At 44.6% G+C, this 21,098-nt stretch overlaps 1 protein-coding gene across 1 annotated transcript in view; it reads right to left on the reverse strand.

The window, feature by feature from the left end:
- Positions 1-3,122: 3,122 nt before the first annotated feature.
- The window catches only part of TTLL12 (Tubulin tyrosine ligase-like 12), an 86,340-nt gene continuing 68,364 nt past the window's right edge, over positions 3,123-21,098 (reverse strand). Inside the window, exons 13-15 of the mRNA XM_084583991.1 lie at positions 17,692-17,760; positions 12,632-12,773; positions 3,123-9,868 (exon numbers count right to left, since the gene is read on the reverse strand). Coding sequence (XP_084440117.1) covers positions 9,720-9,868; positions 12,632-12,773; positions 17,692-17,760 — 360 coding nt within the window. The 3' untranslated portion in view covers positions 3,123-9,719. The remainder of the gene's footprint in view (positions 9,869-12,631; positions 12,774-17,691; positions 17,761-21,098) is intronic.

Genomic DNA, 21,098 nt, shown 5'->3' on the forward strand with positions numbered 1-21,098 from the left:
GAGGGAGAAGAGCCCAGTACCACCTACTAGTGTCTAGGCATTTTTTGGACACAGATGGTGTGGCACAGTCCACATTCACTCAATAACACGTGGCACACAGCGAGAAGGGAAGGGGCAAGGAGGAACATGAGACCTCATGGTGAGCAGGGCAAATGAAATTTTTACACGGTTGTGAAAGCACACAAATCAGCGTTACTGCAATGAAAACTGGAAAAAAAGAAATGAGCCACACTAGCAGTAGCCAGCCCAGCTGCTGCCTAATAAAAATACCGACGCATATAAGGCACACAAGGTACTATAGCTCCGCCATTTTGCAATGCTGTCCCTCCTGCCACAAGAATGGCCATTCGATGGAATGGCAATAGCGATGAAATGAAATCAGATAAAATGACTCCTGTTCCCCTCTGAAAAACACACGGTAATCCTCAGTCGGGAAAGTATGCCACAATCTCTGAGTGCGGACAAATTATTGCTCACATTCAAAGTGTACACATGACTTTAATATAAAATGTCATGTTTCTCATCAGTTCACTCCATGCTGGCCTATTCAGCCTGACTGTTGTATACCTGAGAATATGGTAACGCAACTGTAAAGATGACATGCTCTGATATTTACTGACAGACAGGTTATGGTGAGCCTTAAAGGACCAGTCGAAGCTGGCCGATGGGTTACTGCCTGCTGACAGCAAGGGTTCCGTTGAGACCAGTGCTTTGTGGCTAGAAAACTTCAAAAGATGACGAACAGGTGTTGCTATCAACGACCAATACCAGGAGTCCCTGTGGCCAAGCTTCCACACCTAACTCTGGGTGGAATCTCGTAAAGGCAAGCAGAGGCATCCGTGCAGTGGCAAGCATTGAGACTCTCCAGTGTTCGGAGAGTGGCTGCCCAAGGAGGTTAAAATGAGACAGCGCAGTCAAGATTTATGAGGAAGATGGAGCAGTTAGTACAACCCAGCTATATTTGTCCTCTTTTGATTTCAGACTGGTATATTGTCGCCAGTCTTTGCACCTCGCGCACCGAAAAAGGTGAACGAGGGGTCGCATATGTGCAGCTTTTCATCAATCACATGAAGCCAAACATGTTGGCGGAGGCCACACTCAAAGGTTGTACAGTCAGACCTCGACACAACCAGGTAATACTTGTTTGAAAGAAACAGTGTTATGAAACACTGTTATATGCCAACGTTGTTGCATTAACCTTGCTCCCTCTAGGTGGCGCAAACAATATCACATTTTCCTGAAGCCTTCCCATTCCGCTTCATTTTGCTTATGTGCGTTTGTGAAGATAAAAAGAACGGTCTCAGAAGAAGCACCAAGCAAAACTAGCGGCGAAAGCAGCACACTAAAGCTTAGCTCAAAATTGCATATCTCAGAATATCAGTTCAGTTGAAATGTTCTGTGGAGCCAAGCAACTCCTCACAGGTGCCGTAAATTTCATTTCGCCCTCGAAGTATTTTATGACCCTAATGCAGATATCTTGAAACCTTAGGTGATGGGTGAAGTGTAAACACTGCCACCAAAAATGATCACGGGCTTTGCACAACAATGCAGCGACTGCCACGAAGCAGGTACATTCACCCAATATGAAACCAAGCAGCACTGTGAAGTCCATTTTAATCAGCCCCGCAACTTGTCACATACTCTTGCAGGCTGATGGGATTGGGTCCTGCAAGCCGGGGGTCCCCAAAAAATAGTGCAAGTAATTTGGTTTTTATGCGTGCACCTTACGCGTCCATGCACAGGATGTGATTTACAGATCGCCAACTCTGTCCGCATTTTGCGCATGTACGGCATTTCAGCATCCCAAAGTGATTCAGGCTGTAAGGGATGGCGCAGTGAAAGGCTCCTGAAATTTTGATAACATGAAGTTTTTAACGTGAACAGACATTTCAGAGCACATGGGGACTACATTTTCCCGCCATCGATAAGCGGCCATGGCCAGGATCAAAACGACAGCCTCAGAATTGGCAGCCGAACTGTTGAGCTCCCTAACCAATGAGCCACCGTTGTAGGGCGGGGTCAGGACCAGTTATCTCAAGCACAAAAGTACAAGCAGCACGATTACAAGAGAAAGCAATTATGCGTTATCGAAAAATAATGCATATTTCAACATTCGTATGCCAAGGGCATCAAGGAAGGAAACTTTTGTCTCTGTTGCATTATCTCCGAATAGCCTTCATGTTTCTACAACAGAGAAAATCACTTTACCTTCAACCTGGTAGAAATTTCTTAAATTTGATATTTTCACGCTCACAAGAACTTTGTAGTATCGAAACAGTGGCACAAAACTACTTCGTTAAATTGAGAAAATAAATTAAGGGGGGATGAGGGTCATAAAATTAATTTTATGAGTTATGGCTAGAATCTCACAAAACTTTGCACAGAGATGTGGTTTTCTGCCCCGATTTCAAAAATGTAATCATAATTGAGCTGGTGGTCTTAGATCAAAAGTTATCTAACAAAGTCTAGAGCATAATGAGTGAATTTCTTATGCAGCTTTAATGAACTTTCTCATTGCATTTCATTGCTTTTAATTACATAGATTGATAGCCAAAGACTTTCCATATCCGATCACATCCTTCACTTTCCTCGAAAAGGCACATCATCAAACTGACATTTATTCATTGCTTAAATAAAAAATTAAAAATGTCATCGGGTACCTAATTTGTGTGAACTAAAAAGAAGTTATCAAAACCCTGCGTAAGACTGTAGAGATCAACAAAAAATATGAAACTGAGAAAACGGCATTTGAAGTTTGACCACATGTTATAACTTGAACGAGTAAAACTGCGTGAAAAAGATGAGACGTAAGAAACACACAGGCACAAACAAGGCGCAGACTTCCAACTAGTTTTATTCACGAAACAGCTGGCTTATATAGCCTCTCAACAAAACAAAGACACTATCAAGAAAAAAAAAAAAAAAAAAAACGCTCGACAGTTACAACAGAACATTATAGCAGAATCAATGCGACTGTGGAAGCTGCTTTGACTCGCTTTGAGTCGCTCTGATTCTGCTATAATGTTCTGTTGTAACTGTTGAGCGTTTTGTTTTTCCCGATAGTGTTTGTTTTGTTGAGAGGCTATATAAGCCAGCTGTTTTGTGAAGTCTGTGAAGTTGGAAGTCTGCACCTTGTTTGTGCCTGTGTGTTTCTTAAGTCTCGTCTTTTTCGCGCAGTTTTACTCGTTTAATAAGAATGAACTAACTAGCCCTTCAGAGTGTATTACTTCATTATAACTTGAACAATCAGTAGCCTCACTGTGATATTTCTCACAAAAATGACATGCTCTTCCTATTTTCAAAACTGTCTTTGGATTTTGAATAGGTCAACTAAAACTGAAGCTATGTATGAGGTAGTGTTACGCCATTAGGAAATCAGCAAAATTTTTGGACATGCAATATTATTTTAATGCCAATTTGTAAAATCGCGATAGAGTGATGTAAATATTGGATGACCCCCTCATCTTTTCAATATGACTGCAGTGATGCTAAATTTGTTTTTGTCACTCAATGAGAATGTAGAGAAAAAAGCACAATAAAGCTGAGTGCAGTGTCCCAAAAAAGCACTGAGAAAAACGTATTTGCAATTTGAGACAACCTTTAACTTTTGCTAAACCGCAGCTATGGCAATATAAATGGAATCGTTGTGAGGCTTTGTTCTTTATGAGAAAGGCTATATCCTAAACATATAATAGTACCCTCCCCAAATACTGGCAAATTAGGAGCTTGCCACAAAGTCAAAATATACCACCACTAGAACCAGCGTGAGAAGCTTCATTTATCACTTCATATGCCTGTGGCAGTGCCCTTCAAGGCAAACAAATACTCAAAATCTACGATAAAACGGTCTTGCAACATTAATAAACTTGCACAAAGTTTAAGGCTAAAACATGGCGGCGTACTAGAATGACCTAATAAAATGACTAATGTTCCAGAATGAAACTTTGCTACTTTGCTGTACAGCGCATGCAGGGCCGCACGCAGGGTCCCATGCTGGAGCTCAAGCTCGAACTTCCACACCCCTTGAGCGCAGCGACAAAGTGGTCGCGTTGGTGGGGACCATGAGTATCAGCTGCACAGTGCAATCTATTGATGCTATCTTGGATGCCTCTGAACCGTTCGCAAACGATTATATGCCGCCGGATGTGCTGCAGCTAGGCCGAGAACACGCCGCTTAGGATGCGACATGCGACTCTGGCAACGCGCCACCGTACTCGTTCTTCGACACGCACTGGCTAGGCGGTTTTGTTTTTAATACACTCTTGATACGGCTACGTCCACCGTGCTACGTCTAAAGACCCACATCGGCCGCGAGAACGATTGATACGATTGCGAAAGCGCATCATAAACGTGCGAAGCAGCAGCCGCGATGGCGAACGTTAAAAAAAAAAGGCAAGTCAGTCGCGCTGGTCAATGGGAAGCGCGAGACGAGGGGCTCGCTTCACGAGCGCGCGCTCTAGCCAATTAGCGGACTGGAAACGGCTCTTGGAAAACCCGCGACGGTGGTCGTTCTGCTTGAGCAATATCATTTGAAGATGCCGCAAAATGCGCACAAAGAAATAAGCTTCAAAATAAGTCCAAGATAGCGCCAACCAGCCAATTGCTTCACCCGCGGGGCGCATACGGGAAGTTTGAACAATTTTTACTCCTTTTTGGCCATTTCGAGGCTCCCGTGGCGTTTTAAAAGTCTATTTTATCGTATTTCCCATCCGAATTCAGTGTTATTTTGAAGGCTAGTGCTCAAAGGTACAAACATTCCGAAAATGCGTTTGTCTCAAAATCAATTTTTCGCCCATTTTTGACCAGTTTAAGACCTGCGTCCTCCTTTAAGTGGTGTATAGGAAGCGTGATTCCGTTCTCTCAACGGTTGGGTCCTCTGAGCAGCGTCACCTGGCGACAGTAGCGGAAACATTGTGAAAATGAATAAGAGCACATTTAAAGCCTGCCGTACTCGTTGCCTCAGTGGCGCAATGGATTAGCAATACTTACCTGAGCACCTAGCGAATAAAATATATGTTCGAATCCTGTGTTTGTAACTTTTTTTCTGAATTTGTTTTTAAATTGCAACAATAAAATAAGCTATCACTATCTTTCCTGGGGGGTGTTCCCCTTTAGGTTGCATCATGTGATGTTTTTATTTCTTAATAGCCACAAAACCAACCGTGAGCACAGCCACGAGACAACAGCATGACAACGCTAACACTATTTCTTTATTTTCAACGTTATCATTTCCTGCCTTTAGTGACTGTATGTTACCCTTAGGTTACGTTCAGTCACACATCTCGGTAACAATCTCCGCTTAACCCGCTCAGAGGCAACCAGTGACGAGAAAGAAGTTGCGGGACCCTACCGTTGACGAGACGGAATTACGCGTATAGGAAAGGAAAAGCATTGTATCTGTTACACTTCTCTCTGGACACCTGAACCATGCTGTAATGTAAGGGATAAAGGTGAGAGCAAAAGTTGAGAGAGAGAGAAAGAGGAGCCGTAGTGGAGTACTGCGGAATAATTTCGACCACTTGGGGATCTTTACCATGCAATGACATCGCACAGCACACGGACATCTCTCTGTTTCAGCTGGCGGTAGTCAGGTTCGAACCCGAGTACTTCAGTTCAGCAACCAGGCATTTAACCACTGAGCCACAGTGGCGGGGCAGGGAAAAAATACATAAATTTCAATTGCTACGCAAGCAAAAAAATGAAAAAAAAAAAAAAAATCTAGCGGGGGTTCAACGCTGCTCACCGGAATGTTGAGTGACAGCTCTGCTGACATACAAGACAAGGCTGGCTGCAATGCTTATTTTATGAATTTCTTTCATGCATTAACGACTACAAACAGAGCCTTCAGATAGTAAGCTGCCATGGTTACTGTTAATTAGCAAAATTGCAAATTGGTCTGGATGAAAAGAAAGGTGCAGCATCTGTTACACTTCCGCGTGGACACCTGACAATGCTGTAAAGGGAGTAAGGAGGGACTGAAAGAAGAGAAAGATAGGAATGGCTACCATAGTGGAGGACTCTGGAAAATGGTGGTCGCCCACCAAGTTTAGCGGTCACTGTCTGCTCTGTGTGTCTGGCCCACCAAATCTGGCACCCGCTTGCGCCACTCCTATTCGAGTTGGTAACAACTATAAGTAATGGCGTTCATAAGAATGATCCTAGTTTGAACCAGGATGATGAGCACCCACTTTGGGAGCTCTTCCTGTCAGTCCCCCCTTCCTTAATTTTCTTGTAGAATGGTTGAGGTGCCCACCCAGAAGTGTGAAAGATGCTGCGCCTTTTTGCACCACCTCAAGAACAAGTTAGTATGCAGGCTCCATAGCCAACCCTCGCCCCTCCTCGTCATCACGGCAGCTGGCGTGTGGTGGAGCGTAAGCATCTAGCAACATATGTAGTTCAAGGTCAAAGTGCGGTGTAAAATGACCTTGATGAATGTGAGCAGTAGAGATAACACCCTAAAACTTTGTTGAATCGCGAACTTCATTGTATCGTGGTTCATTATATTGAGGTTTGACTGTACAGGTCTGGCCCGTATACCGCTGCACTGTTTAAAAATTTTAGGGCCATTACTTTTGAACACCCCTCATAATTCATGCACAGAGAGGGCGACATAGACTACTAGCCCGGCATCAGGTGACTGTAGGCAAACTGTGCTGCAGTATCCAATGCAGATATATACTGATCTATAGTATCCAGCTAATTCTTCACACTACTAACAGACTCGCACAATACTCTGGCCTGTGTTAACAAACTCTCAGGCAGCTCATAGGTCACACTGGATTTTAATTCAGATACACAGCTACAGCCAAACGCAATGTTTTGAACCTGTTCATTATGAGACAACACTTTGAGAAATGCACTAAAATATTCATTCTGTTGAGAAGCCTAAACCATATGAAAAATCAACAAGTACTGCTTTCCCCTCACGGCAACACTGGGAATAATAATAATAATAATTAGTTCCCAGGAGGAAAGATGCAATATCTGTCACACTTGTTTCTGTGGACACCTGAACCTCACTCTAAGGGAAGGGAAGAAGGTGGGAGTGAAAGTGGAAAGAGAGAAAGGAGCCGTAGTTGAGGGCTACGGAGTAATTTCAACCACTTGGGGATCTTTAACATGCGCTGACATCGCATAGCACACCGACGCCTCTTCGTTTTGCCTCCTTCGAAACGCAGCCGCCGCGGTCGGGTTCGAACCCAGGTACTCCGGCACAGTAGTCGGGCGTCTAACCACAGCACCACTGCGGCAGGGACTGGGAAAAGGGAAGTGTTGATTTTTGAATAGAGTAAAATATTTTTGTTACTTTGAGAATAATTTTTTTTTTCTTCTTTGCTGAGGATAAAATGTTATTTTGTAAGCTCAGCTCCCCATAATTTGCATAGAGCTGCTATCTCGCTTTGTCAGAAGTTGTGTACAAAGCATGTATGTGCGTGTGAGTTGATGACGGCATAAAATTTGTTGGATCGTGTGTTTACGGAGTGCCTAAACACTTGGTTCTTTGCACCGAACTGGACGTAGAAGAAAGCTTTTTAAAAACTGGCTGGCAGGCACAGCAGTTCATTTTGTGCCTCAATGTTGCCAGCCGAGTAAAAGACAGCAAGCTCTGTTCTCTTCTGACAGAAAAACGCTACCTGAAACGAAGCAGCAGCCATGCTTGTCGTGACACCTTGTTGCTATGAAATGAACACTGCCTAAGGCTCCCACTCTCTTTGTTTGCCCAGCCATAGTTGCGACGAGAAGCGAATGGGCGGCTAAACTCAACTGGGATCATGTAAAGCACACACTCTGTGTGCTGGCGAAAGGGCACTGATCGTGGTGCAAAACAATATGCTTGGTTTTGAGCCCAAGGACAGTGTAAATGGTCATTCCAACTATGTCCATTCAAATTTTTGGTAAATTCCAATGGCGCAACAGAGTCCACTCAAGCTTCGTCACAGCGGACGTGTAAATTAGCCCATGAAGTGAAACCAGAGTCAATTCCGCCATCGACAATTTGAACTGCACACGGCCAACAAAGCAATGTATCCATGAGGCTGCTTCACCTGTTTTGAGGGGAAGATGTTGTGGGAAGGTAAAAAAATCAAGTTCGAGAAAAAAAAAATTGGGGGGTGAACGGTAGTGATTACGGCAGCTATGTGCATGCAGCTGAGTGCTGTTGAGGTCACATCAGGCACAAAAAAATTGCGGTATAACATGGAGGAAGGAAACAACTTAGGAGAGGCCCTTACCATTCCCAAGGCATTGGAGAAAGTGTGGCGGAAGTGACGTCAAAATTTAGGGTTAGCCAAGTCGGGCCATTAGCAACGGTGACGCTGTTGCTATGAAAACTCGGGCCACTGGCAACAGCGTTGCTAAGAGCCCTAGGTACATGAGCATCGCGGAGAAAGAAAATGTGGAGGGTAAAGGAGGAGGAGAGACCGTCCAGTCGTGGCGCGGCTGCGCCGGTTTACAAAAAAAGACGTCAGGGCCTCTCCTAAGTTCTTCCCTTCCTCCATGCGGTATAAGCGCTGCTCTTTCATTTGTTGCCAATCTAGTTTGTGAGAAGGCAGTGTTATACAGTGAACCAGCAATTAATCATTTTTTTCCTGTATCTCGTGCGACCTATAATCACCCTGAACGTCACAGCCACCATTAGAACGTCAAGAAAAAAGCAGCATGGCAGGAGAAATAGAATTGGAGTTTTTCCCAAACCTCAAGTTGCCAATACATTGTACTCAATAGTGTAACGAAAGATATAAGCACAGTTCTTACCTTTTTGAACAAAGAAGATATTGATAATGAAGTGGAGTTAATGCTACACGTTCAAAGAAATGTGTTCACACTGCCTGCTTGAAAAGATGCTTTCTCCACCTATGGTTAGGCAAAGTACGCTGCAGAGAAGCAAACTCAAACTTTGGAAACTCTCCTATAATAAATTATTCAGTGGTTGTAGGTAAATACTGCCTGTATGCTGGCATTGCATGCACCATAAAGAAACAACAAAAACAAGCGATTGAAAATTTTGTGTTCACACTCAGTTAAAAGTGAGCTAAAAGGTTTGAGCAGCTTGCTGTTTCAGCTGCTGCTGTTAGCTAATGGATGCAGCAAACCAGGAGACGCGTGCAACGTCATTGGAAGCAAAGGCTTCTGCTGATCACTGCTATGCATTCGTCAAAGTCACCTTGTTTGTCCAACAGAATCACGACCTCATGAGGCTAACTGCCACCACATACTATGCTGCCCTGATTGAAAGGTGCCATCCATCAGTGGCAATTATACGTAAATAGGTTCCACTTGAAGACTCACCGCTGCCAAACTGTCACCAAAAAATGTGGGTATCACTCACAATGTTGGCTCTGTTGTCGAAAATAGCCGCTGGTTGCCCAGCATATCGCTTGCTAACCCCCTCGTGAAGCCCTCTGGTAAGCAGGTTCTGAAGAGGGGGTCACCCATACTGTTTCAGCTTTAGAAAATGCAGCCGCCTTACGTGATTTTGATGTCTACTGTATCTTCTATTGACTTTAGATAGTCAATAGAAAATTTGCGTCACTGTACAGCTCAAAAAAAAAAAAACATTGCTATCTTGGCGATGTGTGCTGTGGAGTGTACAGAACAAAAGCATGGCCTCCTTTTTCAAGCCAATTGCAGCTCAGAGAAGTGAAAAACTTTCCCGACTGTCGACCCGTAATTCTCTGCCGCAGTTGGCAGCTGCGTACGTGTGAGATCACTGCTGACGGTCAGAGGGGCACAAAGTTTGCGCTGGAGGCCGCCTCGTCCAGAAACATGGCCGCAAACACTTCGTTGAAGAAGTCTGGGTAGAACTGGCAGGCACGCTGGCAGTCGGGCGCCCAGTTCACTTCCAGCAGCTTGGGCTGCATCTTCTCCCCTGAATACAGCAAGCAGAGGACGATGACTCAACGACACGCAAAACACTGGGCACTTAAATGGTTCGTAAATCCAACGTAATTTTCAGATAAATACAAATGGGAAACTACTTTCGTATTAAAAAAATCCTACTGCCACAAAATTAATTTGTGTCTCCAGCTGTGTCAGTAGTCGGCACAGTTAAATTCATTGCATCCTTCCAAAAAATAATTCACCTTGTCCCGGTCATACCAGTGCTGTCACCTTGGTCCCCTCCTCTGTTCACCCATAGCCAAACTCTTGCAGCGCACGTTTTGATTTCTTACTGATGGAGGGCGCTTTTCTACTCTTCTCTCTGGCATCACATTCATGTGACCTTGAATGCTCCAAGTGCAAGTGTGTTGCAGCGGACAAGTCAAGTGTTTCGCAAGGAAAGCCACTACAACCTTGCTGTGGCGACGTGCTGCAGCGCCTTTGGTTCCCACTAGTGACTGCATGGCTTGGTTAAGTAATCACTGCTCACCCCTGCTTAAAATTGGCAGTGCCTCTACAACTGACTGTCCTGCATATGTGCTCATCTTGTTTCATGACAGCCCCTTCCTTTTATTAAAAAAAAGGAAAGCAACTAACACTAGGCAATGTGCAACAAGCAGTGTGTGTCGCAGCTGTTTACCCAGATGTGGTGGGTGGTGGTGAATGAAAGACACGAGTGCGGCTACAGCAGTTGAGAATTTCTCCTAACGTAAATGCATGCTTCGCAATATCACAAATGGCCACACACTTGTGTTGCCAACACATACGTGTAACAAGCGCAATCAAACGCTTGTTCTAAGTCTGTAGCCCCTCTCAATAACTTGATGTTTTGCTTACACCCGGACATCCCACACGTGTCATATTGCATAAATCGTATTACAGTCAAATTTCGATATAACAAATCCCGCGGGACTGCGAAAAATCATTTGTTATTTTGAAATATCGTTGTAATGAAAAATCTGCGATTTTAAGCCAGTGGTCAAACCTAGGTATGAAAATGAGGTACCTTGGCAGTAGGCACGTGTGTAGACAAGCAAAACCTCAAGTGAAAAGGTTGCACTAACTCCAAAGCTGATTTATTTGAAGAAATCCATTATTTTCTTCTGCCGTGTGCAGCAAATACGACCGCGCACTACATTACACCACTACAGCACATACACTTTCCGCTTTCCGGAACACTTCATCGCGTGCGTGATTGCACAAACAAACAGAAAAACAACATCAGAGTTTTTTATGACCCCATCTTCAATGCTCCCTGAGCTTTGAAAACCTTGTCTCGGTCTTTCATAATGATCGCGGCAGTCGATGGGGCAATGCTAGCTGTCCGTAGAGGCCAAATCGCTTTTTCCCTGCGTCGATTTCTTGCAGTGAAAGCAGCTGCGTTCATATCTTCTTGGCACTTTGCTGACTAATATCATAGCCAATCTCGCACAAACTTCGCAATAAGATAATCAACGGCAAAAAAAAAAAAAAAAAAAAAAATACCGTCCCGCACGTGCGAACGCACGAACGACCGAGTTGCGTACGGCACACAACACAGGAAGAAAAAAAAACGCAGGCAGGTAGGCCTGCTGGCTACTGCGCAATAAACCATAGCTTCATGGTGGCGCTAGGAGCTGGTCCTAGATGTCCTGATGATGACAGCTACAGCCCACGGACCATACACACAGTAACGGCGGTTTCTGTTTCGTTTCACGCGAGAGTTGCAAGCTGCGGTGCTGTTAATTTTAGCCAAATTCGAAATACTGATGTTCCAAAATTATAGAACAAGAAATAAAATACGTTCGTTATTCTGAAATATACGCTATTTTGAAATTCGTAATTCTGAAATAGTTTTACATTGAAAACATGGCAAATCTGCCGGGGATTCTTAAAAAATTCGTTAATTTGAAAAGTTCGTTAATGTGGTGTTCGTAGTAACGAGATTTCACTGTATAGGTCAAGTGGGAATACAGATCGACCCCCTTACTGTGAAGTGAAAAAAAAAAAAAAATAAGTGGAGCACATATATTTACAATACGGTTGTGTCCCTGTATCACCGGAGCTACAATATCACTCCAAACTTTCAGCAGCGTCGTCGGAAGACGACTTTTTGCTGTTCACCACCTCCCAGAGCGTGTTATCTAGTTCCATCAAGCATGTTGCTTAAACAGCATTGTAAGGCTGCATGCGAACAGTTGATCTTGTCCAAGGCACCACATGCTCTTCTGCTGAACCACCAAACCGTTGCTGACAGAGCAGCCATGTTGCCGTTCGCTTCAGTGAACATCACCTTTCCTGGAAAGCCATTGTAAACTGCCTCCACATGCCGTTATTCACTGCTAAAAAGTCGTTTCATACCCCCATATATTGAACGAGATTAACACAAATATCAATGCGCATGGGATGGAAAACAAAAATGCCAGCAACTGCAAGATGTCGATACGGTTTTGGCTGTCCATCCACGAGCAGGCATGCCACTTGTTGCCAGACTGTGCCTCAAATTCTGCTAAAGATCGTTATATAAGACAAGGGGCGACTTGCTTTTTTGGGTGGGGGGGGGGGGGGGGGGAGAGGGGGGAAGTCTGGACCTATATTTTGGTTTATGCGGACATGAGTGTTGCAACGAGAACAGTCCTTCTGTACAATTGTTTATATTTATTTTTACTCCGCATTCCCGTGGCACAGTGTTTTAATTTAACCATCCATACAACACCCAATACTGTACTGCTTTGACAAAATAGCGGAGCGCCGGTAGAGCTTTTCCTCTTACCTGTGGAAGAGGAGCGGTCCCACTCGAGCATGAGGTCGGCCGCGTACATGGCTCGCGATTGGGGGCTGTGCGCCAGTCCCGCGGGTGGTGGTTCGCTGCAGGCCAGCTCAAACACCCGCCTCAGGACTCGGAACACTTCTGTCTGGGTGCAGCAGGAGAGGAGACATTCATGGTTAGTGATCGGAAGTCATGCACTCGCTGACAATAAGGGCTGTGCTGAAATAGAAAAGCATCGGGTGAAGGACAATGTGACAAAGTGTTCTTTGCCGCGTGTCCTCCACCCATTCTTTTATATTAAAGTGATACCTTTGCATTCAAAGAATGAGTCACCAACTATCCTGGCCAGATAAAAATCACCCGGATTTTGATCAAAGCTAGCAAAGAGACTACCCGCGGAATGCAGCCAGGGCAAACTTACCTCGCTTTTTAGGTACAGTCAAAATATTGTCATGCCTGAAATCAGTGCTTTCTAGCCACTGAAACTGTCTTCTAGGGCACGGTCAAAAGGCAGTCATAATATATTACGAAGCAGAAGGGCAATGCAAAACCCAATGCAGATCCCATGTACTTGAAGAAAAAATCTGTTGTTAGGAGACCAAAAAGTTCTGAGCTAAGGCTAAAGCAGAACCATGAAGTTACCGCCTGACAATTGTTCCAAAGTGCAACAGCATCACTTCTCACTATTGCAAGGGTTCTCAAACTGGAATCCGGAAACTCCTACTGGACTTCCACCTCCTTGCCTCCCCCCCAGTGCTGTCCCAATTCTTGCTACGCTAGCAGGCCAGACGCAGCGCATGGTTTGAACCCATTTGAAACCACTGGACTTTCCTATCCTAGCTCGTTCCTAAGTGGTACCGTCAGCGTAGGCACCGTCCATAACACAGACTTTGGCATCGTGCCAAGATGCTACACACCACCCGCTTTTGTTTAGCTATGATAGTGCAGCTCCAATTCCTTAGAGCAGAACAGTTTGAGATCTGTGCTCTATTGAATCCCTGACAGAAACAGATAGGCCCTTGTGTGTGGTACAGAATGAAACATCAACATTACATGACCTACGGAAGCAGCACCTTCGAGGAAGTCAGTACTACATTCAGTTACTTATTGCAAATGGGCTCTGAACGTTGAGTGAATTTTATGTGCCGGTGAAGGTCAGAACATGCTGCCAATACCATTTTCACCGACCAATGTGCTGAATATCACTCCAGGCTCACACTGCAAAAAAAGCATGACTTCCAGTCCCCAATGCCTCCTGTGAGTCTGAGAAATTGCACGTTCCTCATTAAACATTGGTGGCTAATCTAGGTTCCTTATTTAACACTATGCGGCTGACATCACTGGGAACCCTGACCAAAGCCAAAGCCATTCCTTGGTACTGACTGCTCCTCTCGACGACTGTGCACTGCAAGACTTGACTGAGGGTGTGTGTGGCCACCAATATCCTGTCAACCTTGCTGCCAGGTGGTCAAGAATATTTCACAATACAAGCTTTGCATTTTTAAGCCATAGCGCAAGCTTAAGCATTTAGGAAAGAATTCCCAGCACAGCTTCAAGAACAGCGGATCTTTTATGAGAAGCGAGAAATTGTTCCCATGGCATGTGGCAGTGATATCCAGGGGTGTGTTGACCAATCAGTGTGGTTGCTTGTGGTGTGGGCACAAACAATGATGCCACAAAACTGCAGCTAGTAACAGCTGTGCTCTAAGCAGGGAAACTAACAGATGTGGCACATAGTACAATTAGAAGGTTCTGCACATGGCAGACATCCATGAGTTGGGTCGAACGTTGGTAGAGCAGCCACAGCCACCTTCGAAACTGAGTGAACACTGGTCTCTGACGTCAATTGTACAGGACTAACCATTTAGTGCTTGGATTATGTGGGGTCCAAAGAGCACACGCTACATTAAAAATATTTGACTGACTCAAATTATGTTGTTGAACGTTGATATAATAAACCTCAGTCAACGAACATTGCGATGCAACAAACGTTTTTCATTTCAGTTCCTCTCACTTTTTGACTGACTCAAATTATGTTGTTGAACGTTGATATAATAAACCTCAGTCAACGAACATTGCGATGCAACAAACGTTTTTCATTTCAGTTCCTCTCAATTTGATGTACCTTAAAAAGCTCATGTATAACATGGCCCAGCATACTATACAGTCGAACCCGGGTATATCGAACTCGAAGGGGATCGTGAAATAGTTCGATATATCGGTAATTCGATATACAGAAATCGGCTCGAGATGCTGCTTGCGATCGTGAAAAATGATACCGCATTTGTTGTGTAATCAACCCACTCGCATAATGAACCCACCCTCCACTTTTGCCCCCGAGAATTTGAAAAAAAAAAAAGCATTAAGGCCGGTTCACATGCAAGCAATTGAGCGAACTCAGCGAGGAGCGGCAGCGACAGAGCGAAAAATTTCCAACTTGTTGAAACTGCGTCGCTCAACCTGCTCGAGCTGCTGCGACAGCTAAAAACAGGTTTTTACATCGCCGCGGCAGAAATCGCGTGTATTTTCGCTTGCATATGAAACAGCCTTTAGTTGGTGCCACGTCCCTCCGTTTCGGCCATCGCATCCACAGCTCATTTATTGGCAGCGCGCCAAGATGCTGTGCAGCGATAACGTCACCGCGTGTTTATCTTTTGATAGCTCCTGTGGTGATGGGGAGCGAGTGCCCGTGATGGCTTGATTGCCCAAGCCTGGTTCGATTTATCACGCCGCGCTTGGAGCGGGCGTAGTCCACTGTCGCAAAATCACTGGAAAGCGTGATAGCTGCAGATTCCGTTTGAAGCGAATAATGCTAAAAGCCAGTGTCATGATCGCAGCTGACAACGTGATGGCGTTGGTTCATAGATGCAAGGATGGACGACTCTCGCAAAAAAAAAATAAAAAATCCGCCGCTTCTTACATCCGCACCCGCCATAACTTACGCTATATGCCACAGTTTCAGCACGACAAGGATGGTCGACTGTCATAAGGAAAACAGAAATAAAAATCATATCTGCCATTTCTTAATGTCCGCAGCGACCATAGCTTACGTACGTGCAGTACGACGACATGAGACGCGCATCGCACGCCATCCACTGCGTGCCATGGAGAAAGCAACCGACGTTCTGTCTGCCACGGGCTGAGATGGTTTGGCGCATGTGCAGCGAGTGCTACTGCGAATGAAGGTAAGAGAGAGGAAGGAGAGAGAAAGCTCAGCAGAATAGGCACACCCTTGCACTTCGCTCTATTGCGTTTTTCCCCTCTCCCGAGCACCACGGCTGCATTGGCTACGTCTGCTCTGTACTGGCCGTTGCCAAGCTGGTTCCCTCTCGTTCCTTACGCACATGGCTTGCAAACGTCACGTGCTGTCGCGAGGCAAACGTTCACTGCAGATGCAAGTGCCTTTGGGGAAAAGGACGTGGTGCTGCTTTAGAACAACTGTCGCCGAAGCTGCTCTCTCTCGTTCCTTCCACGCGTGGCTTGAAAACATCATGCAGCAAAAGACTGAGGGTGACGCAATCGTCTTTTGGGGAAGGCTCACAATTCAGTGCGTGGTGCGGAGTTCGATATATCGAACGATGGGTGAAATTGGAGTTCGATATACGATGCAGCCTTCCTAAATTTTTACATGGGATTTTTAAAGCTGATATTCCATGAGTTCGATGCAACCAAAATTCGAATTATCCGTGTTCGACTGCGCTAATGGAGAGCTGCCCAGCTCTGCAGAAAACCCGGAATGATATCATATTTTGAGGTAGAGTGCAGTCTACTTATAAAAATATTGAGAAAACCTGAAAAATTCGATCGTTAAAACCGATTGTCGTTATATCTGGACCAGCAAAAAAAAAAAAAAAAAAAAAAAGCACACCCATGTTTTTCCCATCCATGTAGGCTTGCCCACTTACTAGCGATGAGTAAATCGGGTTGAACAACACTAATCATTGTAAAGAGCACTAAACATTTTATTACAGTATACATCAATAGCCATAAAATAACTTAAGCTTACTTAAAGAAGTCAGAAATTCGAGCTCGCTTGAGCAGCAGTTGAAGCTTAACAATCGCTGTGAGCATCGCTTCCAGTAGCGTGTATGCTGGCGGCTGTCTTTTTTGCATGCACGAAACCAATTAGCGACTGGATGAATTGAAGAACATCCCCAGCCTTGATGATCATTAAAATTGTAGAGTGCAAATGTCCGTATTTTTTACGAAGCTTCTAACCTTGAAACCCTGCCAAAAATCCCGATGAATCTGCCATTTCATCTTGTGAGCTATCGCGCCGCCCGTCAATGTGGCGCTGCCACCTTCCACGAACGCAGAATCAGCAATGGCGATACGGCCGCAGCAGCAAACTTTGTGCGGCAGCGATTGTGATGATGATAATGCTCATTTCCTTCCGTTCTCGCCGCATATGTCGAGTTTTCACATCATTGTCTTCTAATATTGTATCTTTTATTGAATATTTAGTCAACTTTTCGCGATAAACACCTCCCAAGCGGTAATAAAGCTATTGTTGTATCCGATATACCGCCGTAACCGATCATTATATCTGGTTTATTTTTACAAAGGGGCGATGGGAAAAATGATAAATCTCAGGAATTTGATTGTTATAAGCGATATATTGCTATATCTGGTATCGTTGTAAGTGGACTGTACTGTATGCAATTTCCAGTCAACAAATTCTTATTGCACTATTGTCGCCCCTCCCATTTTACTTGAACCTTTTTCTAAAATCGCCTGTACTAGCCTCAAAAACAAAGATAGGCAAAAATGAAAAGGAAGGCTTCAAGGATGTGCAATGCCATTTGCACCACTGAAAGACAAGAACTTTGACACAATGAAGTTCGCGGTATATGGAAGTTTTTTTCTCAGAATGTATTACTTCATTATATTGAGGTTCAACTGTCTTCGATTTCGACCCTGAATATTGCTCCACCGTTAACATTTTCATGCATTCTCTTTGAAGATGACAAAACAAGCAGGCAACTGGAGGACTGCTTTGTGCAGAGCCCACACAGGCCTGCTTTAGCGATGTCCAGTGGGAGAGTTGCATTAAGTTTGCTCACCTGCACCTTTTCCCATGGGTGCGTGCTGTAATGGCGGTCAAAACGCTCCAGGAACTCTGCACATGTCGTCTGCATACGCAAAAAAGAAGCTCTTATTAAAGCTTTCTCCACACTTTCCCTTTTGCAACACAGTGTCATCCTACCTCCATTACACACAGACATGTCACATACACCACTGCTGCAGGAGGCCAAATAGTACATCTGCATGCTTACGCATACCTCTTTCCCTACTAATAATGTGCGTTTCTTGTTGTGTGATCCAAACGTCCCATCAATCCACCATCGTTTCACCACTGCCTTGAGATTTTTAACTCCTTGTCGACTACCCCACAAGCCATAGTTCCTACATGAACTATGGTTTCAACGCAATAGTGTTAAGGACCCAATTTATTGTTAGGGCAGTTTCTTTACAAGACACCTAACAATTACTTGCTTTTTGCCACAGTCCTGAAAGATTTGATCTAACTTATCCTGATGACTAATCTCACCAGATACGCAGCTAGAAACAATTTCGTTGCTTTTAGAACTCCATACTAATTATTTTAAAAAATGACGCCATCTTTTCCTTCTGGAACACAATGTCATTTTCATTGCAAACTTCATCATCGCTGCGTGCACAAAGTTTCCACTAGCCCTTCCCAATTGTCAGTTTTTAAAACAAGCGGTGGTCCACCAGGGTCACCATGTTGCACAACTGAAACAAGTGGCAAAACAAGTTTGAATACAGCAGCTCAATCTTGACTGGAAGAATGCATCTACTAGCAATTTCTGCCACTGTCGACACTGACTGAGATTTTCAGAGACTTCTCAATCATTTTCAGACTTCACACGAGCGAATGCCACTTGCGACTAATTTGGTCCACATATTTGGCTGCACAGCATGGAATGCTGCCCATAACATTGGTGCAGCCTCTTCTCAATAACTGTCACCGGTCAGTGCTCAGCAAAGACAATATTCTGGCAGACACAGTGTGCTGCATATGCAGAAATCATCAGATCTGCACATAAGTATTACAACGGCAAATTACTGTTCCACCACAACTAGATGCAATCTTCGATACACTGACTAGCACTAGGTTTAATCAGTTGCCTAGTCGAAATCATGCCAATAAAAGTTAGATTCAGAGACACAAGTCTGATGACTTTAATCAGCCTTCATCTCGCTGTGCACTCTCATTGAGTCTTCTCAGTGAGGGAAAAAGAAAGCAGCTCGAAACTTTGCCAGATCAATCGTGGTGCACGCACCTTGGACTTTAAAACTACAGCATGCAAGATCACTTTGCCGCGAGACAGTCATGCCCTTTATAGGTAGGCGTCAACAAACATTAACATTTTGAAACGGGGATGACAATTAAGTTAATCCTCACTGAATTGCCGGTGCATGGCGCTGCTGATTTCGAGCGTAGTGAGTCTGGAGCAGCTGGAACAATTTTTCTGGTGTGAAGCAGCTTTTCTGGATTAATGCAGTTTGGCACACATGGTGCAAGAGTGGTGCTCTGCGAACTTAATAAGAACATGAATATACCTATTTCTGCACAATAAGTCTTCTAAGGCTGTCCAACAAACTGGCTGGCTGAAGTGATTCCTTAAATGGCCCAGCACTGTTCCAGTCTACTGCAGTACAGTCGAACCTCAAGATAGCAAAGTCTTACTTGCAGCCAAAAATTCAATTAAAATGCAAATTTCGTTGCGTTGAGGTTACCGCATTTTAGCAGCCAAAATAAAGTAACAGGTTTGTGGAACATTGCTAGTAGATGGAAACATGTAAATTAAGAATGCGATAAATAAGCATGAAATTCTAGCAATAATAGCGCTAACAAGGGAACCGGATGTTGTTTTGTATATCAGGTGGATACCGTATTTACTCGCGTAACGCTCGCACCCCCAACATTGGGTGTCAAAAATTGGAATTTTTTTTCCTCACATAATCATCGCACCACCAATTTTACCACCGCAAGAGTCGTCTGCTAGTATAGTAACAAGCGCCATCTTTGGAGCGCTACTGAACCTTGCTGGCCTCGTATGCACACGCTACCAGGTGGCGATAGCGTGCTCGGGTATATCATCATCGGTTATGCTCGTCATTTTTTTTTTTTTTTACCTCCATGATACTCGTAGTCGTCGCCCTTTTGCGAGTTGTCTCCGTGTCTCGTGGTCATTGTTCCTTCGTTCAGTCCGTGTTGCTTGCTTTGTTCCACAGTCTACCGTGTTCTTGGTGCAGCATCGCGGTGGGGTGGTACGCAAGTTATACAGCTACTTTTAAGCTGAAAGCTTTCGCCTACAGGCTACAGCATGGCAACCGCGCTGCCAGCAGGCACTTCAGCGTCAACGAGTTCAGCGTAGTACGAAGACAGCGACTGCAGTGCCAACACGGACTCGGATCAAGGCTCTGATCAAGAGTAGAACTGTATGGTGTGCTGTGAGCATTATACCATGGAACGCGGGGAGTGATGATGAGGCTGCATGCGGTAAATAAAGTGCTTTTGGCGACCCTGTACTTTTATAACAAGGGTAAGTTCTGCTTGAAACTAATGTTTTGGTTATATTTACAATAGCTGACCTACGAATCCAAATTTGCACCTATTTAAATTTGCTTTTAGCGCTCCAAAACATTTGCTCAAAAATTTTCCCCGCATAACTATCCCCGCATAACTATCCCCCCCCCCCCCCCCCCCCCCAAACTAAGCATCAATTTTCCGCGAAAAAAAGTGCAAACATTATGCGAGTAAATACGGTAATGGGTGATACCAAACCGACCTGAATGCATCATTTTTCTTAATGCTAGCAAAGAGCAAGCGCATTGCCCATGCCGCCGCGACTGCCTTTGAGTGGCAACTTTTTGTACAGGCCGCACGTACACGTACCATATTCATACGCGTAATGAACTTGCCTCCCACTTCTGCTGCCGACAACGTAAAAAGAAAAGCGCTAGCCGTTAGCATGTTTCTCTGTAGTGTATTTCTTGGCAGGGCGCCAAGATTCTGAGAAGGGAGAACGTCACAGTGTGCGCTAGCTTCAGAGTGGCTTGCTGGGCCGGTCCAGTTGCTCAGTGCCTTCCCTTTATCATGGAGAACGATTGGGGTGGGCACCGTCCGCTGCCACAAAATCATTAGAATGTGTGTAGCAGCAAACACCTTCTGAAGCGAACGCGAACGATGCTAAAATGCCCGCATCATGATTACGGCTGACCGCATGCTTTCTTAGACAAGTAGAGGGTGGAAAGATAGACAACTGTCGTAAAGAAAGAACAGTGCACTTCTTCTCGCATATTGAACCCTCCCCTCAAACTGAGGCAAATGCACAATGTGGTGTGTCTCAGCTAAATTTTTGTTCTTATCCCATTGTCAAAGTGGCTGCTGATACATGCATGCCATGCATGAAGAATTCGTTAAATCAAAAGCGCAGCA

The sequence above is a fragment of the Amblyomma maculatum genome, chromosome 11 (assembly GCF_055883805.1).
Source record: "Amblyomma maculatum isolate TAMU_Amacu chromosome 11, ASM5588380v1, whole genome shotgun sequence".
In the NCBI taxonomy this organism is placed as follows: Eukaryota; Metazoa; Arthropoda; class Arachnida; order Ixodida; family Ixodidae; genus Amblyomma; species Amblyomma maculatum.